General features: G+C 37.3%; 1 protein-coding gene across 1 annotated transcript; it reads left to right on the forward strand.

The window, feature by feature from the left end:
* The first annotated feature begins 536 nt into the window (after positions 1 to 536).
* LOC140523366 (glycine N-acyltransferase-like protein 2) lies at positions 537 to 19888 on the forward strand. The gene is made up of 7 exons (XM_072638278.1): positions 537 to 666; positions 6303 to 6364; positions 10497 to 10593; positions 11460 to 11567; positions 13591 to 13717; positions 15430 to 15610; positions 17063 to 19888. The coding sequence occupies exons 3-7, from the start codon at positions 10516 to 10518 to the stop codon at positions 17472 to 17474; spliced, it is 906 nt and encodes a 301-aa protein (XP_072494379.1). The 5' UTR covers positions 537 to 666; positions 6303 to 6364; positions 10497 to 10515; the 3' UTR covers positions 17475 to 19888.
* The last annotated feature ends 5894 nt before the right edge of the window (positions 19889 to 25782 follow it).

Raw genomic sequence — 25782 nt, forward strand, 5'->3', positions numbered from 1 at the left:
ATCATTTTGTAAACAACGTATGGTGATACTTCTTTTCTAATGTGAACTATTTAATGCTTTGAAGGGGCAAGTGAGAATTTTTATTTATTAAAAACTGATAAAATGTGAATAAAAAGAAACAACATTGTCAACAAAATACACTTCTAAATAGGTCCTCTTTGAAATTTATAGGATGGCTGAAGGGTATTATGGTCCCTCAACTCATTTCCATGTAACTAAGACTTAAGAGAGTAAAATTCAAACAACGAAAAATTATATACATGGAGACCGTGGGACGATTGAGTAAGGACTCTACGCTTCATAATGCACATTTGGTGAGTTTTGCTTCATAAGTATAAGGTGAGTCTGTGAGTACCAGGCAGTTCTTATTTAACCCATTAAAACAGTGAATTTGGAATAAAAGGTATTTGAAAAAAGCCTGACTGGACTGGACAAGAAGAGTGAAAAATAACCACTGCGGAGTAGTCAGCTTTGACCCAGCTGTTTAGAGAAACTCACAATAGGCTCAGTCAGCTGCTAAGAATTCACATTCAGCTGTTCTTCCTCAACATCACCTATGCTATGAGGAACCTGTCAGCAGTGTGTGGCTCTCTGTAACCTCCTCTATCTTCAGAAGGAAAAAAAGTTGAAAGTTGCTGCTGTCTAACTAGATAATGCAGAATGCAGGTAAGTGAGGAACTTGCTAGACTGGTGTGCCTTGCTCAGAGAGTCAACCTGAGCTATTTTGCTTCATTAAACAAGATGACAGGACAGCATGCCATCTTGGTGAGTGAAAAGATAACTGCAGTAGTCTTATTGCGCAGATAGAGCTATGCTGATGAGCTTTTTAGTTCTCTGAGTTAAAGGAAACAGGTTTCACAGAGATGCCAATGTGATTTTTCTTAAACTCAGGTGTGACTATATCACTCCCATATTCATAGAATATAACGTAAGTACCTCTGTTTGACATTTAAAGCCCTTCACAGCATGACTTCAACCTGACTTTTCTAGCCTGCTTATTTATTACTCCCATTCCTGAACCCTATGGGCTTTCGTATGTGTCACACACGACAATCCATCTCACACCTCTGTGCCTCTTCTCTACCTGGGCTCCGTAAGGCACACTTTCCTCATCTCTCTCCCTTCCTATCTGTCTCTTTCTTTCTCTCTGTCTCTCTCTGTGTCTATGTCTCCTTCTCTGTCTCTTTCCCTCTCTACCTTAAAGATTCAATTAAAGCACCATGTTCTACATGAAGCCTATCACAAACACCTAAACCTCCGGTGGCTTTCCTCTTAAAACTATTATTTACTATTGTATTATTTTTGTATTATATTGTATTCATTACGTATTTATTTTATGTACAGTATCTTTATGTAATAACCCATCTAGGCTTACTTCACCCCTCCCTCAAACAATCAAATTAGGACCCTTGAATGAATGACTGTTTCTTCCCTTACGGTTCTCCCATCAGATCACACTAAGGGACTGGGATTTTTAAAATTATCATTCACCAAACTATGATCCAGGATGATTTTTTATTGATCAACTAATTCATATTATTTAGCTTGTAAAAGAGAATAAAACACTAGAAACCAGATTAGAGCAATATATCACAAGGTTTATACACTCTGAACAGGTGGACTTTATAGCAGGGTTTATATTGCAGGGTTGGTTCAATATTAGGAAAACTTTCAGCATAAATAACTGGATCAATAAGAACATCAATATAAATCACATGATTATCTCAATGGATATGGAAAAGGCTTTTGACAAGATGAAGCACTCATTCCTATTTAAAACACCAAAGAACATAGGAATAAAAGAAGCTCTCCTTAAAATGATAAGTAGTATCTATCTAAAACTATCAGTGAGAATTTTCTGCAGTTCAGATGATCTAGAAACCTCAATTAGATCAGAGGTGAGGAAAGAATGCCCATTATCACCACCGTTATTCAATATTGCACTAGAAGTGTTAGTTGGAGCATTGAGAAGGAAAAAAAATAACTTGAAGGAATTAGAATAGGCAATGAGGAAACAAAGCTATCATGCTTTGCAGATGATATCATAGTATACTTAGAGAACCCTAGAGAATCAATTAAAAATTACTTGAAATAATTGACAACTTTAGCAAAATTGCAGGATATGGAATAAACTTACATTGGCATGTCTATATATTACCAACAAAGTCCAGCAACAGAGATAAAGAAAATCCATTTAACATAACAGTAGACAATACAAAATACTTGGGAGTCTGTCTGCCAAGACAAACCCAATAAACACAATTGCAATACACTTTCCACATAAAGTCAGATCTAAATATTTGGAAATAATTGTGCTTTTGGGTAGATCAAGCCAAAATAATGACAATAAAATGACAATTCTACCTAAAGTAATTTACATATTCAGTGCCTTACTAATTGAGCTTTGAAAAATTTCCATACAGAGCTAGAAAAAATAATAACAAAATTCATCTGGAAGAACAAAAAGTCAAGAATATAAAGGGAATCAATGAAAAATGAAAAGGAAAGTGGTTTAGGAATACCAGTTCTCAAGTTATATTATAAAGCAGCAATCACCAGGCAATCACCTCCTATAAGGTAGTGGTTAAGAAATAGCGCGATAGATCGGTGGAATAAAATCAAGGATGACAAATCAGCATCCTCAAGGACCTTCTACATCCTTAGGTGCAGTCTTTTTATGGAGTCCAAAATTTACAAAACAAATTCTGTGAAGTTTGGATTCAAAGGGCCACATTTCAGGACCAAGAGGGTCAAATGTGGCATAGAGGCTGCTGGTTCTGGATTAGATACACAAGACACAATAGAAATGAACATAGTAACTTAATGTTTGATAAACCCAAAGACCCATGCCTCTGGGATAAAAACACACTATTTGAAAAAAAACTGCTGGGAAAACTGAAAAGCAATATGGCAGAAATTGGGTGTAGACCAATATCTCACACCATTTACCAAGTTAAGGTCAAAATGGATAGATGACCTACATATAAAGACAGATATTACAAGAAAATACGAAGACCAAGGAACATATTACCAGGTTTATGGATGGTGAACAATTTATGAATAAGCAAAAGATGGAGAGGAGAATGAGTTGTAAAAAACTAATTTTGATTATATTAAGATAAAAGCTTTTGCACTAGGTAAACAAATGTAGCTAAGATCAGAAGGAAAGGAGAAAGTTTGGATGAGAAATGTGTAGAGAGTTTCTCACATAAGGGACTCATCTTAAATATATTTTTTCATAAAATCCACAAAAATATGATTCATTCTCCAAATGTTAAATACTCAAAGGATATAAACAAGCAGCTTCTAGAAAAAAAAATCCAAACAATGTCTAATCATATGAAAATGCCCCAAACCATTATTGATCAGAAAAAAATGCAAATTAAAATAGCCTTGAGATACCATTTTTCACCTATTAGGTTTGCTAAAATGATGAAGGGAAAAGCAACAAATGTGGTAGGGGATTTGCAAAAATTGAAATCATATTCATTGCTTGTGGAATTGTGAACTAATTCAGCAATTTTGTAGAGGAATATGGAATGATGTCCTAATAGTTATAAAGTTGTGTATACCATTTGACCAAGGCACTGGTTCTGTTTACCAAAATGATTAGGAAAAAAGAATAAGAACTCATATGTTCTAAATCACTGATTGTAGGATTCCTTTCACCTAGGAACTCCTTGGGTAGAGGGTCATGACCAGCAAGACCCTCCTCTCAGAAGCAATGAATGAGGTGGGAGGCAGGATGTAAAGCAACTCCATTTATTCAGCTGAGAATCAGGGTTTTTAAAGGCTGTAACCACAATCACATGCAGGCTGAGCTCATCCCATTACTTCACCACCTCATGACTTACCCACGTCCTTGCACCTAAAGCAAGTAACGAAGCTTATCTTGCTCCTGAAGCTAGTTCCTGAGTTCCCAGACCCAATTGCAACTTTTCTGCAAAGAATGTCGGTATCTGCAGGAACATCAGGTTCCAGAGTCATGGAGAGCTTCTGCGAGGGTTTGAGTAGGCACAAGTCCCACAGGAACAGGCTTTGCCTCAGCTATGGCCTTGATGAAGGGACTCATGCTCCCCTTAGCCCTCTACAATTGATAGTGGTGGCAAAGAAAGGGAATTGAGGGGATGCCTATCAATTGGAGAGTTACTGAAGAACTTGTAGTATATAACTATGATGTAATAGTACTGAGCTATAAGAAATAATGTACTCCATGATCTTAGAAAAAGATGGATTGACTTGCATGAAATAATGGAGGGCAAAATGAGCAGAACCAAGAGATAGTCATATGCAATAATAGCAATATTGTGTTATGAACAACCTTGGATGAAGAAGTCATTTCGATTATTATAAATAATCAAACTTGCTATCTGCATCCAGAGGGGAAAAAACTCTGAAAAATAGATGTATATATTGAAGGACTTTACATATATGTATGTATTGGTATCTAATGGTATCTATCTCTAAGGCAGCAAAGGTGGGGGAGAAGGGGAGAAGTGAGAAAAAGAAATTTGCATGAAAACTTTCTTATATATTTAAAAAGGATAGCAAATTGTATATAATAGATTTGCAGCTTCATGTGCAATCTTTTTTTATTATATTGTCTTATGGAAATATATTTGTTCCACAAATTAAAAATAAAATGTATATTTGAAAAAATAAGAGAGTAATTATTTGCTGCAAATTAAAATTCTAAATTTCCAATTCTCAAAAATTTGAGATACTTGACAAAATACTAAAAGGCAAAAACAATGCTTTATAGCCAGACACTCCCTACTAGGGCTACCCTGTTCCATTTTGTGAGTAAACTATTTACATAGGGGCTACAAAATGTTTCTTGGAATTCTGTCAAGCAAATGCTATATCTTTATATTTTCTGCCAATTCCTATGAATGGATTTTGATGCAGGTTTAATTACCAGGCAAAAATAGGGATATTATTGTCAGAAAAGTGACATCACCAGTGACAGATTTTGCCATTTATGAGTAGATCATTATGTACACTCAATCAATCAACTGTCATTTTTTAAGCATGTACTCTGTACCAGGAATGATGTTGAGTACAGGGAATATAAGCATAAAGAATGAAACAAACTGTTCAAAGGACCATACTTTCCTATATAAATAAATCATTCAATGCAAGGTACATACCGACTGTTGTATATGCTCTCTAGGATCTATCAGTCAGAAGCCATGAGAGGCCACCAAGAAGATTCTGGACATCTCAGGAAGTAAACTGCCATGATCTGGTGCAAAAGAGTTGACTGGTCTTGAATGGCAGATGTCTCATCTGAGTAATTCAAGACTTACATCAGGAAGGTCAAAAATGTCATTCCACTTAATTCATTTGTTGTGAGCCTACTATGTGCCATGTACCAAAGTGTGAGTTAGGGATAGAGTGATACAAGTAAAATAGTCCCTGGCTTCAAGGAGTTTACAGTCTATTTCAGGTACGCAAACCACATATATAAAACTTACAAAAGGATAATTACCTGGACTGCAGCAATATTAGCAAATCTGCCCAACTAATGCACTTAGTGAGAGATGTTCTTAGCATGCTGCCGTTTGCATCATCACAGTACCTAGATGACACCTTCTGGGGATAAGGTCAATATTATAGACTCACTGCCTTTCTTCCTAATCCAAGAATATTTCACAACAGGGCATAGATTGAGGAAGTGGCTTCCTACCAGTGACATAAGGCAAAATTCTTTATTCAGCGCTGTGGATCCTAATAAGGGAGAGAGGTTACCATGCATTAATGAGAATCTGATTTGCCTCCTTCCAAAATGTTTTTTTTTCTTCTAGAAAAGTTTTCAAAGTGAATAGGCATTAAGTCACCTTGACATTTCCAATACGAATACTTTTTGTATTATCTCCAAAGAGGTGGAGCTTAAACATGTCACTGAGCACAGGAATATATGAGTCCCGCAACAGGTTCTAGAATTTGGACTCTTAGCCTCTCCTTCTGACGGTATTGTGCCTTCCATCTGCAAAAGTTTCATAAGTTTGAAGGCTCTGCTCCTTCTCTTCTGGTGACCGAAGAGAAGTCTTCCTCTGTACCCTTCTTATCTATTATCCTGAGTCTGTCTCTTTCTCCTCCCTTTTCCTTTCCTCTTCTATTCTCTCCTTTCATCTCTTGTCCTGACCTGTCTTTTCTTTTCTTCTCTCTTCTTTTCTTTTCCTTACTCTACATTTAATTCTATTTGGATTTTTCTCTTTTTTCTTTATTCCCTCATTTCTCTGCCTATTTCTACCTCTCTCTCTGACCTACCCCCTCTTTTTTTTTCCTTTTTTTGTTAGGAATTCAGAAGATAACAATACTTGACCTTGACTCTGGACAAGCCTCACAAGATTTAAGACAGGTATTGATTGCCACTCACTATAATCTCCTTGTAGAAATATTTGTGGACTTTCCATACTTACTCTTTATGTTGAAGGATTCTATTTTGATTATGTAGACATCGCTTCATTTTTGCATTTGGGGTGCAGGCTCATATATTGGTAGTAGGGACTGTTCTCAGCAGCCCTCACTGCTGCTGATAAAAAACTATATCAGTTTCATTATGAATATTCTTATGTGTTGTTGAGATAAAGATATTCCTGTTGACTCAAGTGTTTGTAGTTCGACCTATAGAACATGGCCATGTTCATTACTTAGCTAAAAGAAAAACAGCTCCTTACGGGTTAAATTTAATACTTCTTTTCCTAGAACAAAACTGGATGGTTATTTAGTGGGTATGTTTTTAGAGTTGTAAGATAAAGACCAAAAGATGCGTGGAGTCCTGATTTCCTGATAGATAGGGAGTCCAAGCAGAATTAGAGCTGATGGAAATAGAGGGTGGTTTGAGTACCAGTTCCTGGTATTGTAAGAGGGTTATTAGAGCCTGACAAGACCCCTGGTAGACATAGACAGTTGAGTTTTCCCTAACTGTAGGCAATCTTTGGCATTGGAGCGTCAAGAAGGAGATACAAGAAATTTAACAGAAGTCAAAGCTGGAGCATCCAACATTCTACCTGCTACACGTCCATGGGAGATTTTAGGGGAATTGAAATTATATAACAGAAAGGCCACTTCAGTCCTTCTTGTCCATGGACCCTGGACTTTGCCTGTTGGCCAGTGAGCCCTAAGACAATTTTTTCACAGACAGTATGGATACAGAACATTTAAAGATGGCAGCAATTCAGAGTAGAAATGTAAAACAAGCCAGTGAACATTTATAGAACACCTAATCTGTATCAGGAACTGTGCTGGAGGGACTATGATAAGGGCTGGAGGGACTAAGGACTTACCCTCCTTGGCTTCCTCATTAGTAATAACACTAGTTGAAACTTGAGGTCCTTTCCACCTTTTTGATTATGATCCTGTAACTAGGTCTAAAAACGTAGTAAATAACTCCAAGTCACTTTGCCTCACAGGAGATTACTCTGATGATCAGAAAGTTTCAAAATGACAGGCCTTTAGAACTTGGAATTTCCACAGGCAAGGACAAAGATCTGCAGTAAAATTGGGTCATGTGTTTTGCAGTCTTTTCAGCCTATGAAGTAACTGAGTTATTGTATACTAAGAGTTGGAGAGTCAACTTCCCAGTTCTGTGAGAGACAATGATGAGGAAAATGACATGCAGAGATAAGTAGAAGATAAATGCAGAGAAGGAATTGAGCACACCCATGCTTTTTATCCACCCTAATGTTTTTATCTACCAGTAGGATGTGCAACAGCACTCCAGTCACTAGAATATAAGATCATTCATTACTGGGGATCTTTTCTTGACCATGAAAAGACAGCTGAGGTTGTCCACCTCCTTTCTGCCTTTTTGTCTGAAATGACATGTTTAAATCTCAAGTTTATTTTAAGCTATTCATTTTCTATTTTTCTGAATTGCTTTAAAGTCAGCTTTCTCTAGATAAATAAGAGACTGATCTTGATGGCAATTGGTGTATGTCTTTATTTACAAACAGAGAGAGAGACAGACAGACAGAAAGAGAGAGAGACAGAAAGAGTGAGAGACAGAGTAAATGAGGAAACAGCAGTAACTACTGTTAATGCTAAGAATTATAATTGAAATTGACATACCTCTATCCAGAAAATCAGAATCTTATATTGACCTATTGACTCAAAGGTGTCATGATGACATTTTATTATCAGTTTATGTTATTAAGTTTCTGAAAAGATCAGAGAGGGAAGCTTTGTGGACTGAGCTTCAGTTACATTCTAGACCAAGTAGTCTTAACATTTTTGGATCAAGGATCCTGTAATGCAAGTAAAAAATCTTCCCTGTCCATTTATATGCCTCAGGTGGGGCTTACTAGGGATGTTTCATTAGCGGAGATTTGTTTGCTATGAAAGCCCAGATCTTTTGCTGATTTCTAATGAGGTTCTGACTCAGGAGAGGGCATGCCCTCTGGCTCTGAAAAGAATATATATACTCTGAGGAGAGGTTTTGCTTTGAGGCTTAGTTTTTGGAGGAAGAATTGTGTGCCAGATGAGACTCTGGGAAGCCATTAAGCAGCCCCCTGGCCTTGAAAACCCAGATGTTGGTGCTTCCCTCTCTGGTAACTGGTATGATAATGGTCAGACATTTGGAAGCATGTCTGTTGATTTTTGATTTCTCTAAAATTTGGTTTTCTCTGATACATGTGCTTGATTAAAGGAGATTGTTAACATTTCTAAAGTTGTCTTTCCTTCTAGAAATGCAGATTTAAGATCCTGTGAAAGCAGGCCACCCTGTATATGTTGGGGTGCTTACTGATACAGATCCATTTGGTCGTCTGGTGACACCTGTAGAATCTTTCTCAGACGCATGTTTTTGAACACTCAAAATAAAAGCAAACACAAGATTACAAAAGAAAGTTACATTACTGTAATTACCAAAATATAGTTTTACAAAAGACGCTTACAGATCACAAGTAGTAAGAGATTTTACTGAGCCTCTAACCTGGGAATGCTTGCAGCTGAAGGCCTAGAGAAAGGAGTACCAATATTCAGGTAGCGGTTTGATTATTTAATTTCAAAGTGAAGAATGCTCTCCAATCTGAAGCAAAAACACAGGTTATATACTTAAATCACAAGTGAAAAAGGGAATAGGGGAAGTTGGATTACAAACAATCATTCCCAGGGTTTGAGTGGTTTCCCATGAGAAACTTTTGAGTGGAGAGCAGTACAACACCTCTGGATATGTCTTTGGGAGTCCTGACCACTTCCCCTAAGATACTGATTCAGAGTTCTGTGATAAGAACAGGTTCTACAGTCTGTGACTTGCTTCACTTAAGGCACACAGGCACAACACTGAGAGTGTTGTCAAGGGTTGATTGATATCAGCTGCAATTAATGCAATCATTGTGAGCTCTGACTCCCAAGCCAGAGTCTCCTGAGGAATCCAATTATTAGTATGTTAATTACACATATCACATCAATTAATGTAAAAATCTTAATTCCCTTCACACAATTTAAAAACCTCTGAGGTTAATACGAGACAATTATGGTACTGAGGTGTGAATGGTCATCCCTCAGTAAGACCATACTCCCCAACTCAAAAGCAGAGGTTTCATTCATTTACATGAAGTAAATGAAAGGACAAAAGGGAAGCTCCTTCAGCCAACCCAGTGTGGGGAGACGTATATGGGTTTCGGGGAACAGCAAAATCTTCTTCAGAGAAAATACCATAGGGATTCCTGTTTGTTACAATGATAAGAAAGGCAGCAAATGTGGAGATTTCACATCTCCTCTTTCTTCACATTCCCGTGGAGAAATCATGTGTCATGAGAGAATGCTTCTCCATCCCCTTACTTTAACACACCTGACAAGTGGTCATCTAGACTGTGTGTAAAGGTATCCAAAGAGAAGCCCATCACTTCTAAAGGTATGACCTCCCATTTTTTATCCTTTGAATAGTTTGTATATTTTTCTGATGTCAGGCCTCAATTTGCCTCTTTGTAGCTTCCATATATTACTCTTGACCCTCTGGAGTCAAATAGAACCATCCTTATCCCACATTCACATGAAAAATCCTTCACATGTCTGAAGACAGCTACACCCCTCTTCTCTTCTCCAGTTCCTTCAATTGATCCTCATATGACATAGACTCAAGGTTCTTCACCATCCTGGCTACCCTCCTCTGGACACTCATTAGCTCATCACGTCTCTCTCTGATCCAGTCCAAATCTGAACTGAACACAAAACCCTGCATGAGGTCAGATAAGGACAGAGGACAGTGGGATGATCACGTCCCCCACCCTTGACATTCCTGGGGAGAATTTATTTCTCTTAATGTAGCCAGAGTTTCATTAGTTTCTTGGGCTAACCCATCACAATACTGGCATACTGAGATTCCAGCACCTGAAAACTCCCAGATATCTTTCAGAACTACTGCTACTTAGCCATATTTCCTTCTTTTTTTACTCATAAAATTGATTTTGTCTTCTACTTTACCTCCTTGGTCCTACATCCCTTGAATTCTTCTTTTCTCCATGATGTTTTTTGTTTCTTTGAAACAGAGGGAGGGGCTCATATAAGATGATTCTGATACATGAGGCAAAGATGCTACACACGCTGCACCAATCCCTGAGCAAAAGCATCCCAGAGGCCATAAAGGTGAGGTGGGAAGATATTCATGGGAAACAAAAGGAGAGGTGAAGCTGTACTGTTATTTTGGACAGCAGAGGATAAACTCAGAATCAAAACTGGGGGAAGAGGTGGGAGGTCACTCAAGAGGAACTGCATTATACTATGATCTATTTACTACAGTTCTCTGAACCTCCATTTCTTAATTTGGAAGGTGGTTTCTCGCAGTGTCTGTCTCCTAGAATGCTTGATGTTATTCTCCCAGATTGTAAATCATGGAGGGGAAGAGAGGCAAAGACACACAGAGACAAACAGAAAGACAGACAGAGAGACATACAGAGACAGAGAAAGAGAAGAGAGAGAGAGACAGAGAGACAGAAAGTTTAATAAGTGCTATCTGTATGCCAGGAACTGTGCTGGGAATTCAAATGTAAGAAGAAAAATCAAAAGACAACCCCACTCACATGGAGTTTATATTCAATGAGAGAAGATAATACCTGAAACCTAGCTGGTGGGAAAAGGTTGTACCCACATGAACAAGAGCTATAACAGACTGGAGAATCAGAACTGGGGCCACAAGATGTCCTGAACACTTCCTGAAATGTTGGTTCTGGGCAGGAACTCACCAATAGGAGGAGGGACAAGGGTATCTCCAGGATGAGATGATTCATAAGAATGTGGACAGGATGGGAAGGTGCAAGATGGGAAGGTAGACATTGAAAAATAAGAGAGGATAGGACAGAGCACCTTTGGGGTTTAATATTGTGTCACTGGATGGCATTCCTAGAACAGTTCATGCTGGGAGGGTCCTACCTTTTGTTTCATCCCCATATCCTTTTTCCACTTGGTTGTTGTCTTACATTTCTAGACTCCTATGCTTTTGTCTTCTACTTTAGGTATATGGCTCCATTTTTCACATCAATCGTGGAAATCCCTTCAACCTGGAGGTGCTGGTAGACTCCTGGCCAGACTATCAGACTGTTATTACCAGGCCTCAGAAACAGGTAGGTCCAAAGAGTAGTAAAGTATTAGAAAAGGGCCATTAAGGCCAAGATTTCTATTACTAGAGATAGAAGCCTTCTCTCTGGCACCCAAGAGTCGGTAGAGTTGCCTCACATTTGTAAAACAATTAGATTATCATTGAAGCTCATCTTCAGATTTGGGTTGTGATTGATTATGGTGTCTTTCACTGACCACTGTTACTTCAAACAACAAAATTTCCCAGTACTGTCTCATTGGCTCTTCATTGCTACCACTCTCCTTAAGGAGGTAGACTCATCTCTTCTTTCCTACCAACTGAATTTGAATAATTACCATAAATTATCTGATTCTATAACTTCTCAAGTCTTTAAAAAATTTTCTTGTTTATATTACTATATTTTGTTCTCCTATCATGTTTATTTCCAAATACATCTCTTCTCCCTCTATACCCAATAAATGATGCCTGAACATGCGATTTAAGAAGAAAGAGAAAAAAAAATGTTGCTTGCCAAAATCAATTAATACATCAACCATGTCGGAAAGAATATGCATTTATCCACACCCACTCCATAAAGATGCTTGGTCTCATTTATAATACTAATAATTATTATTATTACATAGTTATTAAAAACAACCTGTTTCTATCCCTAAGGTAGTTTCCAATTCTAAATCTACTACATTTTTAATGATAATCTGAAGAAAGTTTCAAACCTCACTTAAGGTACTGGGCCTTCTTAGCGAAACTGTATTTGTTCCTTATTTTATAGAACAACGTGTCAAGAACTATGTCTTCCTCTCTCTCTATTTCTCTGTCTTTCGCTGTCATCTCTCTCACTCTGTATACATATATAATAATACATAGATACATAGAATATAATATATAGATACATATTTTTATTTATCTCTCTCTCTCTGGATATATATATATGTATATATATATATATATATATATATATATATATATACACATACATACACACACACACACAAAGAGATTGACATGTGTATGTCTGTGTTGGGGCATACGAGTATGTATATTTGTATGTATGTATGCACATATACAGAATGCCCTGTGCATTCTCAGTAATCGACCATATAAAAATTAACAGACTTGTTTTGCTTTCAGACTTGAATTGGACAGATAGTTACATTTTCTCTATATAAATAAGTCCAACATTTTTTTAGATAATTTCTGCTTCATTGAATGCTTAAACATTGGTATTTATTGTTGTGGCTTAGCACAGACCTTGGCAGACAGTAGGTCATAATAGTTTATTGATTGATTGATGGCACCAGTTAAGCGTTTTGGAGCTTCTTTGAGGTTTTGCACCCCTTGAATACTAGTTCCTAGCAATTCACCTACATTACACTTTGGAGTTCACATATGACTGTTTTTTTGGTTTTTTTTTTTTGGCATGCACTAAAGCAATAAGACGAAGCTAAATCCTAAGCAAGGAAGGAAGTTGAGGCATTAAGACAAACTGGCCTTTTCAAAAATCAATTTTGTAGCTTTGAATTCAGTCAATACAGGGGAAGCTCTGTGAGGACAGTAGACATCCTTGGTGGTTGATGAGAAAGTTGAAAGAACCCAAGCCTTATGAGGAAATGACTCAGCCTTGTCATTCAAATGGATTCTGAGATCCAGCAGTGGGGAAAAAAGAATATTCTCATTCTCATTCATTCTCTCTCTCTCTCTCTCTCTCTCCTCTCTCTCTCTCTCTCTCTCTCTCTCTCTCTCTCTCTCTCTCTCTCTCTCTCTCTCTCTTTCTCTTTCTGTCTGTCATTCTCTGTTGTATTCTTCACTTTATATCAGTTTGTGTAGTCTTTGAAGGTTTTTTTTAAAGAATTCTGCCCATAATTTCTTATAATTCAATAGCATTCCATCCTCATCATATACAATTTGTTCAGCAGTTTCCCCAATTGATGCTCATTCTCTGTTTCAAATTCTTTGCCATCACTTAAAGAGCTGCCATAAGTACTTTTGCAACATGTAGACTCTTATCCTTTTTTTCTCTCTGACTCCCCAAATCTTCATCTCCTATGCAGGAAATGATGGATGACAAGGATTGTTACACAAACACTTACCAAATATTCTCCAAGGACCTTCAGAAGTTACCAGAGATTCTGGGATCTGAGAGTGTCATTAACTGGAGACAAAGTCTCACAATCCAAGGTAACGGGTTCAAGGTGAAATATAACAATTTTCCTTGGGTCTCACAACAACACTGTGAGGCAGGCAATCCTCAGGTTATAAAAGAGAAAGCTTAGGCTCAGAAGAAGTGACTTTGTCCAGCGCTATGAAACTAATGAGTTTCAGATGCATGATTTGAGGCAAAATCTTTCTGAGTCCAAGGCCAGTGATCCAAACATTATTTCATCCTCCCATAAGCTTATTCTCTATAAGATACTATGATAAGTTTGGACACTACCAAGGTGAATATAGTACGGTGAGTGCTTTCAAGGAGTTTGCCATGTGGTTGAGATGACAGAAGAGATACATTAATAATGTCTGTTATTACATGAGACTATAATAAGGAGTGATGGGGAGTGAAGGCATTATTACCATTGTGAGATAGGGAAAATGAAGCTCAGAGAAATAAAATAACCTGGCCACGGCCACATAACTGGTAAGAGACAGATCTGGGATTTAAACTTGGACTTATTGAATGCAAGTAAATCACTCTTTCACATAAAGCAATTCTATCTTGAGAGAAGGTCCTAGTGTGAAAATTGCATTGGGTGGTAGGAAGAGCTCCAGATTCAGCATAAGGATGGATGGTTTCTCATCCTAGCACCTTTTCTTCCTCACTGTGTGACTTTTGGATCATTTCTTTCATTTTCTGGAAAATGAGAGGGTTGACATGGAGGATCTCCCAGGTCCCTTCCAGTTCCAGCCTTCCATTATGCTGCTGTTCTGCTTGCTTAAGAGAGGTACAAAGTTCTATAGGAAGCTGAAGAGAGATTTCTCTTAGTTTCTGACTGAAAGAAAGGAATGAGCACCATTGCATACTACCTGCATCTGAACTGAGCACTAAAGATTAGATCTGCAGAGAGAGTTGTGGGTCATAGACACATTTCTGAAGGTAATTTTGTCCCTTGTTTCTTGTATGACTTTGTTTAGTTAGAGATGGGAAAAGACCACCAGGAATAGTGACTAATCCAGTTTACTGGACAGGAAAACAGGTGATGATGCCCCAGGTTATTAAACCATTCACTGGAAGAGAAGTTCAGTGCCCTCTAATCCAGATCCATAATTAAATGAGAAAAATCAGCATAATTATTAGCACAGTTCTAGGCACATAGTCTGCGCTTAATAAACATTTATTCCCTTCCCCTACTCTCATTTTACATATGTGGAAACTGAGACCAAGAGAAGGAAAACAAGAGAGTCAATGCCCTTTGACATGGAGTCCCATCTTTTTTTTCACTCATGTTCTTTCAGTAAAGAGGAAGTAAGATTTAGTGAATAAGGTATTGGACATGAAGACAAAAAGATCTGGGCTTAAATCCTGCTGCAGACACTAGATAAGTCATTTAATTTCTTTCATCTTCAGTATCCTTACCTGCACAAATATAGACTTTGAAATCTCTTTCAGACTTAAATCACTGAACTATTGTGGGAGTTCTGTGACATAGATAGTATGTAGTACTATATACATAGTAGATAGACTTGGAGTCAGGAACACTTGTGTTTGAATCCTACATCAGACACTGGATGGGGGACTCCAAGCAATTCAGCTAGCCCCTCTGTGCCTTTATTTCTACCTGTATTAAATGAGGGATTCATTTAATGGCCACTAAAGTCTTTTCCAGCTTTAAATCAATGATCTTTTTATTCTGTAATCAACTAGTTAATCCATAGATGTACTGTCCTCCTTTCTCCAGGTGTCCAGAAGGGATTCAATGAAAAGATAAGAGATATTGCGGCTTCCAAGTCAGTATATGTGGATGACGTCAAGATTTTACAATACATAACAGATGATGATGTGAAATCTAATACCTCCAACACAAACAAGCTGACAAGGTCACATGAAGCAACCACTTCAGAAACAGTGAAGTTCAGAAGGTAGGAAATTGTCAGTCAATAATCAACAGCCAACTGCCATTCAGCAAGCCCCTATTATGTGACCAGTTCTGTTCTAAGAGCTGGATCTGTAAACTAAAAGTAAGCCAGTGCCTTTGCTCAAGGAGCTTACACTCCATAGGGAGATTACAAAGAAACACATATCACAAGTGTGTATAAACTCTCACACCTTCTATATAATAAAAAACAAAACAGATATGAAGAAGTTGGCTGGAAATGGAAAAATGTTATGAAGGTGAAATGAAGGGGAATCATGAAAAAGTCATTCTTTTACTGAATTTTTAAGGAAACTAAGGGTTGTAAGAAGCAAAGATAAATATATTTTGTTATACTGTATCTGTATGTGCCTACTCAGAACATTTTGTAAAGAAATTAGGGTATTTTAGAATTCTACACTATGCATTCATTAAAAGGAGATGTGCCATTTAACAATGTCCTAGAAGGAGCAAGAGGAGAAGTAGTAGTAGTAGTGGTGGTGATGGTGGTAGTGGTGGTGGTGGTGACCATGGAGTGTATTCCTGACATGGGGGACCACATGTACAAAGACACAGAGATAGGAAATGTAGTAAAATGGAAGAGGACAAATATCAAAGGTTATTGATAAGTGAGGGGTTAGTTCTATGAAAAGAGACTTGTGATATGAAAGGGAGATACATAGCAAATGAACACCCATTGTTCCCCATAGTCATTCACCTCTGTGGAATTTCAGTGGAGCTGTGTTCTTGCAGGTTATGCCAAGACAGAGTAACCTGAGAAAGAGCTCCCAAACTGGAGATTCTTTGACTATGGATTTAAGAATTACATGAAACATCTCCCTTTAGAAGATTCACGTAGCTAAACATGAAGAAACTCATATACAGTGGTTTCACCATGAAGTGATCATTTGGGGCGGGGGGAGATGGAAAACAGTAACTCATGAATAACATACACCATATTGTGGCCTTCTTTGTTTTTGTCAGCCCCTGCCAATAAAGTTAAAAGTTGATTGAAATATTGGAGGTTAGTATGGAATAAATAATTTTGTCCATTTGTCCAACCAATACTGAGCCATTTGTAATGCTAGGTGCTATACGAGATAAAAAATAAAGGTGAAGTTGCCTTCATCCTAATAAAATTGACAGTCTTGGGATGACAATAAGGTATGTACACAAGAAGAAACCTATAAATTCAAAAAAAATTGCTAAGAAAAGTTAGGGAAAGAATACCTCCAAATGCATGGACCTATAGAGGCTTTCTGTATTAGGTCTCACTTGAAATGGGCTTTGAAGGATAGGTGGGCTATCAGCAGATGGAGACATGAGTGAGGCAGAGGTTAGAAGTGGTTTTTAGGGAGATTACCACTTAAATAATATGAGGAGCAAAGAGTTATAAATGGGAAGGTACAGAATCTCTTTGGGAAATAAGCAAGAGATTAAGCAATGTTTTTCTTTGCAGGGCAAGCAACAACTTCAAACTTTGCCTGTTGGATGTTTCCCATGCTGAACTTGTGAATAATACCTGGAAATATGGACAGAATGACAGGAGCCTGAGATTTCTTAGACGCTGCCTCCAAAACTTTCCTGGATACTGTATGATGGATCCACAAAGGATTCCCATCTCTTGGGTTATAATGGAGCACACTAGTGAATTAAGAGCAGGCTATACACTGCCTGAGTATCGAAACAGGGGCTTTGGGAAGCAGGTGATAAGTGCTTTTATTCAATATTTGCAGAAGAATGATATGCCATTTTATTTCCAAGTGGAGGAGATGAATGTGAATTCCCACAAATTATTGAAGTCTTGTGGTTTGCATGTTGCTAAGTGTGGTTGGCATGTATGGAAATGCAGTCCAGCTAAAATTCTTTAGCTGCCACTTTTCTGATCCAAATAACTAATTCCTAAACCCTATACTCAGCTCTTGGGGGTGTCTCATGAAAGACATCATCCATCAGTGTCAACTAACAAATATTTGGAGGTTAACAATTTATTCCCTCTCAGTAGGTGGAGATTAGTGGAGAAATGGTAGCGTTAGAATGAGAAAGGCCTGGTTCAAGTCTCACTTGTTTCTAATAAGATATGTGACCCTAGGCAAGTCACTTCACCCTCCCTGATTTCCAGTTCCTAATGCTGTAAAATAAGCAATTTGGACTACTTTAACTGGCAAACCTCCTTCTAACTCTGACATTCTATCCTCCCACAAAGGTTTACATTGGCAGTGTGGAATCAGTGTCAGGAGGTGGAGGTAGCTGGCTAGCTTGCTGCATTCCCATAACCACATTCCGTAAACGGCTGTACAATATGTCAAAATGCTATTAGACTCTCTCTTAAACCACTTCTATATCAACCCTGAAATATGAAAATCAGATTTCTTTGCAAGTAACAAAAGGCAAGTCACTTCTGATGAAAGAGTTTGACTCATTGGGATTGTAACATCACTTTATGCTTTATTGTCTCCAGCAAATATTATTTATGTGCATTGTCCCATTTAGGGACAGCTAAGTGCTACAGTGGATAGAGCACCAGGTCTAAAGTCAGGAAGATTCATTTTACTGAGTTCAAATATGGCTTCAGACACTACTAGCTCTGTGACCCTGCACAAGTCACTGTGACCTGTTTACTTCAGGTGCCTCATCTCTAAAATGAGCTGAAAAAGAAAAAGGTAAAACACTACTATATTTTTGCCAAGAAAAGCTCAAATAGGGTCACAAAGCATTGGACACAACTGAAATGCCTGGATAACAACATCACAATTTGTCATGGAAATCAGAGGATTTACTAACATTTTGACAACATTACCACTCAATACTCAAATGCTAGCTTGAAGAGGAGACTTCTACAGCTTTTAATTTATTGAGGTGAGGCCATCAGGGTGCAGATTCTGCTCAAAATGGTCCTTCTTAAAAGAGTCAGACTAGAGCTTTTCCATCATCAAGGTGCTCAGCTGAAAAGACATCCCTCAAAATTGACAGGACCATGCCATCCTTTCTTGAGCTTATGGGACAAAACTTAGGGTCTTAACCAAGCCCCAGAAGAGATTCAAGGCTCCCTTTGAGGCACATAGTGGCTAATCTTGTCACTTGTCTGTGAGTGTTTATTACCCCACTATATAGACAACATGTCACACTCTGATATATTAAGACAGGACATCAACTTTGCATTGTGATGCTTTGGTAAACACAAGATTAGGGCTCTCCTTGAACTGCTAACAGAATGGTAGCACTTGGAGTTCCTGCCAGAAAATACACCTGTGACTGGCTAAAAGCTTTTTCAAGACAGATGATAGTGGGCAGATAGCCAAACTACATCTTACCCTACATTGTCTACATTTATTATACTTGAATAAAGTAGAGCATTAAAAATAAAGTGTCTCTGGACTATATACTGTACAGAACCATGTATTAATTAACTACAGAATTGCATTCACTATGCTGAGAACCTTTGGATTTTTGAGTTTGAGAATATAGGATTCTAGGAGTGAACAGAGTCCTAGAGATCAACCAATTCAATTCCATTATTTTATGAAGGAAACAGGCCAAAAAGAAGGAAATGACTTAATCAAAGCCTCTAAATTCAAAAGGGAAAAAATCCACAATTAAATCTAAGTCTTCTAACTATAATGGGGGGGGGGCATTCTTCATTATATGACACTATTTAAACACTAAAAAATATTTCTGTTTTTTAATCTGTCATAGGAGAAAAAAATTTCCATTTTGTGCCATGCAAGCACCCCTATATAAAGATTCATGTAATGAATTCATTTAATTAAATACAAGAAGAAGGTTTGTCTTTCCCTCTGCAAATTTGCTGTTTTGTCTTTGAATGAATCATGAACTCTATCATCAAAATTGCTAAATTTTTACCTTGGTTGCCAGGATATTCATAACCAAATTCAGTATCCAATGACAGTAATTAACTCATCTCAAATCGTTTGTAATAAATATTTCTCTCTTCCTTTCAATTGATTGTATTGTTTGCATTACCATGTATAATCTTTTATTTAATTGTATAATTCATCTTTGCATAGGTAGTTTATAATATCTCCCTCTGTTGTAATCCTGTATTTAATATTATTAGGAGGCACTTCAAGACTTTGACTGTACAAATCTTTGTTACTAATTGTGTCAACTAACATTTTTTAGTGTGCATAAGAGATATTCATGTGATATTGAAATATAAATGTTAAACAATTTCACTTTGAATTAATAACAAATCACAATCACCACTTAGTAACTGATCACTTGCTTTTGTACATATGGAAAAATAAAATATATTAAAGCTTTACATATGGAGAGATTTATTTTTTTTATTTCTTCATCTAATATTCATTACAAGCTATTGTAACAAGGACCAACATATCTAGTCAACAAATCAAGTCACTTTTTAAGAGATTTTTTAATTGGGTTCAATATTTCAATTTTCCTCTCCACCATTAAGTTGGATCAAAATTTCCTCCATCAATAGCTAAAATCACACTAACAGAATTTGAGCATTGAAAGGGTTCTGAGACACCATCTAGTTCAATGAATAGCTAAACAAGAATCCTTTCTAAAACAGTTCCAGTAACTGATCATCCAACCTTTGCTTGACAGTTCTAATCAGAAATATTCTACATCCCAAGAAAACCTATCCCTCCTTTGCACAGTTCAATTCCGAGGAAAGTTTTCTAATGTCAAGACTCAAACTGCCTCTTTCAAACTTTAGTCCTTTATCTCTAATTCTTCCCTCTCCCATTTGCAGACATGAGGAACACCTAGAACGATTCACCAATGTATTGTAACCATTGTTTGAAGACTGCAATCATGACTCCCTTTAGTCGTCTCTTCCCAGAACTAAAAATTTTCAATTCCTTCAACCCATGCAGGGGTTTTATCACCAGTTTATCTTGTTCACTTTGCACTGGACCTTTCCCAGATTATTAATATGCTTTATAAAATATGTTTCCCAGAACTAAACACAATGCTTCAAACAATCAAACTAGAGGAGAGAAAGATGGATTTTCACCTGTCTGGTTCAGAATATTATTCCTTTCTTTTCTGTTTTCTATCTTATTGAAGTCAAAGTCTACTTAAAACCCTGTTCTGCTTCACAAGAACTATTGTCTAGACCCAAGACACCAAATACACTGCTAACAGATCTCATACTGCCAGAGCATAGAGTGCAATTTGAACCAAATTAACTGGTAGCTATTAAATATTTGACGAAATAAATAGTAATATCATAAAATACAGATATTCTTGTATTTTAAAATTGTGACTATGAAGCCCCCAGGGAGTCTTCTCTATGATTTAGTGGTCACCATTTCTATATGAGTTTGACACCATTCGCATAGACCATTTTATATGAGGGAATCAGATTATGTATGTCATATACACCTTTATCTATATCATTGATTTAAAATAAAGTAAAGCTAAATGATCCTAGGCCAGTGGCTAATGATATTTCCTTCCCAGTTTACATGGAATGAGCATAAGAGGACAGATACATGTATGCCTTCTGTAACAGCTCCTTCCTCGTTGTTAGACTTTTGGAAAGGATAATGCCTTCTCTGGCAAATTAGGGTTTTGAACATGATGATCTACAAAGTCCATGATAGCTTCAACATTTTGTAAGACAATTGAACAATTTACAGTTGTACTTTGGTTCTGACCATAGGACAATTTCCAAATGTATCTAACTGTACCACTGTCTAGGTAACATATCTCCATTTTAATCATAAGAATAGATTGAGAGATTCTGTCAAATGTCCTGCAAAAAAAAAAAATCTAATTCATAGTTCTAGTATTTTTCTGGTTTACTGAAAGTATATGACTTGTTCCCAATGAAGTTATGATGGCTCAGGGATAACTGCACTCTTTTCTAGATGTTCACTAACCATGTTTTTTATGTGATATTCTAGAACTTTTCTAGGAATTGAATTTCTTTGATCTCTTTTAGTAAACTACATTCTTAACTCTTTTTCAAAAAAATCAGTGCTCTTTCCTAGTCCTGTGGCAACTATTTGCTTCTCCATAGTCTTTCTAAGTCCAGTGCCAGGTTAACAAGCACCATCGGTCGTAAAAGAATACATTTCAGTATACAAAATAAAGTCAGGATTTTCAAAAGAGGTGTTAGAGAGGTCATCACAAGGTTTTCCAGCAATGTCCACTACTGAAGCTTAATCATCTAAAGAGTCCCCAGTGACAGGCAAATTATGGAACAATGTGGCAGGATTAGGGACTGCACAGTCCTTGAGGGGGATATTTTCTCTACCAAGCAAAATCACTTCATAATTGGCAAGTCTCTGACATGAGAACACTTGACTTTGGTGTTGAAGTAAGAGAGTCTCAATTTCATGGGGCCACTGCACTATTAAGGAAGCACTCAAAACTAAATCATAAGCCTTTTTTACCTAAAGGATGGTGACAGACATTGCCTAGAGTCAGGGAAGTTCTCCAGATGCCACAAAACAAAGATGAGCTGAACAATATGCTATTGAACATGAATCAAATATGAAAGGTTGAGTAAGGACACCAGAAGATACCCCCTCCTTTGTTTGCATGTAAAAGTGGGGGATGATTTTCTGTAATCTGGTTCTTCCAGTTCAGGTGTCAATGACCAGGCTCTTTTGAGGGCTGAGAGAGTGACAAAGTATTGATGGCCAAGCAGCAAGGTTCTCAATCAGATTCTTTTGTCAGAGAAACAAGAGGCTTGGTAATCTCACTGAATGAAGGAATCCATTGTCTGCAGTACCAAGTAAAAACCAGTGTCTTTTCCACTATACCATGTAGGAGGAATATCTCAGAGTATGGCTATATTACTCTGCCATTATTTTAATTCCAGATACTGGACACTGGATGTTGCATACTAATGGAAATATTCATACCAAATATATTTATATATAGTACATGATAAATATTGTCGTGCTTAGAGACTTCAGATAATGTCCCTCTTTGCTGTCTGCAATACAATCTGCTGTTCTGTGTGAATATGTGACCGAGTACCACTCAAATGATGTCTTCTCACTTGAACATGGTATGTTAGCCATTTCAAAACCTGAAGAGTTCCACTTTCACTGGGACTTGCTGTCATCGTTAAATATTCTTTTCCACATTCTATGTGAGGAAGATGTTTTCTTAGGGTATACTGAACAACAGGAAAAATCCATGGGCAAGTCGGGGCCAACTGGCTTTTCTGTTATGTGTCCTTTCCATCTCTCTGAGATCACCAGTGGGTGAGTAATTGGCATAAAGTTGAATGCCTCCAGATTTAACTCCTGGTAAATCTGTTAAATTTCCTCTTCGATTCCCAATGACAAAGACTGTCTATAGGTAAGGCAAACCTGGGTGGCATTCTGCATTGTCTACCAGTGTCCTTAGATTCAGTGCAATTTGAATCTTGACCAGGGTCATTTTTACCTTGATTATTCCCTGAAGATCTCTTCTTAGATACATACCATGGTTGGGACTTTTCATTCTTTCATGCCTCTTCATTTGATAATCCAAGCACTTCCCTCACAGGCAGCAGGAAATTGAATGTATCCACTGTGTAGGACTTCTGCCACTTCATACTGCCAATAGACTAGTAGATTGTCTACTAACATAGTATAATAGACATAGATACAGATCTATCTATCTACAGTATAATAGACTAGTGTTTCAGCTCCTTGATTTGGTTGGGACTTGACTGAAAACCAATACTTGCTGTTCTCACCAAAATGTAACAGGACTTCCCCTCTGGAATTTCTGGCACTGAACATGAGTATTGGGATGTATTTTTTTAATCCTCACCACTGTTTTCCAAGGTCCCTAAACTTCCCTCTTTTGTTAGATATACTCATTCAAAACACTCATTTTTCTCCATTCTAAGACATTTAAAGTCACAATCCAATGGGTAACTAATATTTTTTCCCATATTCATCAAATATGGTTCAGATTAATAGTAGCTACCAATAATATAAAACCTTTAAGTTTTACAAACCACTTTAACTACATTAATTCATATGATTCTGACAACAACCTAATGTGACAGACTGTTAGTATTCTTATTTTACAGAAGAAAAACTGAGGTTGTGAGAGGTTGTGAGTAGCTTAGGGTAATACAGTTAACCAGTTTCTGAGTTATAACTTCAATCCAGATCATCCTGATTATAGTACTGAACTACCGTAATCTAGTCACTATCCCATACTGTCTACCAAAACTTGTAGCATTATTCCTTGGTGTATGGTAATTCTTCTATGCAAAACCTGTTCTTGCTCTTTTGACCTGTATTATACTCTTAATAGTATCCCAAATCTATTTAGTAGGCTGCCATTAGTAGGCTGAATGGAAGATCACTTCGGAGGTAGTGATATAGATTTACACTGTTTGATTCCTGACAGGTTAAATAATTTGCTAAGTAACTTGCTCTTAAAATCTCTACATTGATTAGTGATTGTGTCTGAAGAATCATCCCCTAAGAAATTCTGCTCTCACTATACTATGACCAGTGATTGGTCCCACTGATTCTGTCCTAGATATGACTGTATATGTTAAAAGTCTGTGGCTCCCAAGAGGTTGCTCAGGCTCTGATGACTTCCTTATATTACTGCTAATTGGGCCAAAACCCTCTCTATTTCCTTTAGCTGGGATTATGCCTGGACTCCCCATCTGTCATGAAGCCCAAACTCTTACCTTCTTTCAGGTTTTCTCTTGCAACACATGCAAACTATGCCCAGAAATTAAATACACATGTTTGCTCTACATAAAGAAGTATTTAATATAATCTATAACGACTTTTTTTTAGCTCAGTCATGAACAAGGCTGTGTTCTGTATATTGAAACACAAGCACTCGACCCAACAGGACATCTTTAGCTGAAGAACATGCAAGCGTATAAATAATGAAATCAATGTAGCTTTTTAATCACCAGCAGTGAGGCCTACTGAGAATAGTCCCTGCTCCCAATTTATGGTCTATTATCCCCCATTGTAAAAATGAGGCTTTGTTTTTATTATCATAGTTAATGGATGGCAGTAAAGATCAGTCCAAAATCCTGTAGGACTTTCCAGAGTCAAAGTGAGATGAGGTCATTTTCTAAATTCTTCACAGAATCATCTCAATGACCTCTCATGGCTTCTGGTTGGTAGACTCCAGTGAGCCTATATGATGGTCTTTAGATATCTTGTGTGGTTTATGTTACAGTGTAAGACCCTCGTGAGTAAAATTGTTTCATTCTGTAGGCTTGTGTCCCCACAACTCAACATCATTCTTACTACAGAGTAAATGCTTAATAAATGGTTATTGATTAAGTCTACATAACACTCTATTCATAAGTTTTAAAAATTGGATACTGGTGATTTGGGACTGAGATACTACTATTTCTTCTCCTACTACTCCTTTTCTGTGACAAAATCAAATAATATTAGCTACATCTTGAGCAAATTTACTCAGACTGTCACTGATGAAGATAATAAAAATAATTAAACCAATTTTTCTAGTTACCTAGTTAAATGCTTGAAAGAATGCCAGATCTGGAGGCAAAAGAACAAGATTCAAATTCTATCTTTTCTATTTAATGAGTATATGACTTTGGATAAGTTGCTTTACTTTTTGGGATATCAGGTTTCTCACTGGTAAAAAAAAACAAAAAGAAAACAAAAACAAAAACAACAAAAAAAAAGATACGCATCAAGAAAAGCCAGCAAATTTTTACTAGAATGTATAATGTCTACCTCCATTGACAATGATAAAAGATAATGTAACAGACAATTTGATTTTAAATTAGCTGTGCTATCTCATTCAAATCAATTGTTCTATTCAATTCACCATTTTTTTTTAAAAGACCTTACTATATGCAGGGCACTGTTGAGATACAGTAATAAAAGCACTCAGTCCTTAGTGTCAAGAAGCTTTTTTCTTATCAGAGGAAGCATGTTCAACAAACTTTGAAAAGGAAGTAGGAGGGAGGGCGGAGCCAAGATGGCAGACTAGAAAGACACACTCAAGCAGGGTCTCCCCCACAGCCCACAAAATACTGTAGAGAAGGACTCCCAACAAATTCTGGAGCAGCAGCAGTGGAGAACAACAGAGTGGAGGAGATTTCCAGTTCAGGGTGACCTTAAAGGCCCATGGGAAAAGTCGGTTGCCCTGGACGTGGAGCAGAGCCAGCCCAGCCTTGGCCACGTGGCCCAGCACGATGAGACACTGGGAGGAGGACAC

This window comes from Notamacropus eugenii, chromosome 2 (genome assembly GCF_028372415.1).
Source record: "Notamacropus eugenii isolate mMacEug1 chromosome 2, mMacEug1.pri_v2, whole genome shotgun sequence".
NCBI classification, from domain to species: domain Eukaryota; kingdom Metazoa; phylum Chordata; class Mammalia; order Diprotodontia; family Macropodidae; genus Notamacropus; species Notamacropus eugenii.

Bases quoted from the DNA above. Each gene is read 5' to 3' on its own strand.
- LOC140523366 (XM_072638278.1), top strand. From the start codon at position 10,516: ATGATTCTGATACATGAGGCAAAGATGCTACACACGCTGCACCAATCC. The intron at 11,568-13,590 runs GTAGGTCCAAAG...TCTCCTATGCAG, and splicing joins TTACCAGGCCTCAGAAACAG to GAAATGATGGATGACAAGGA. The intron at 13,718-15,429 runs GTAACGGGTTCA...TCCTTTCTCCAG, and splicing joins ACAAAGTCTCACAATCCAAG to GTGTCCAGAAGGGATTCAAT.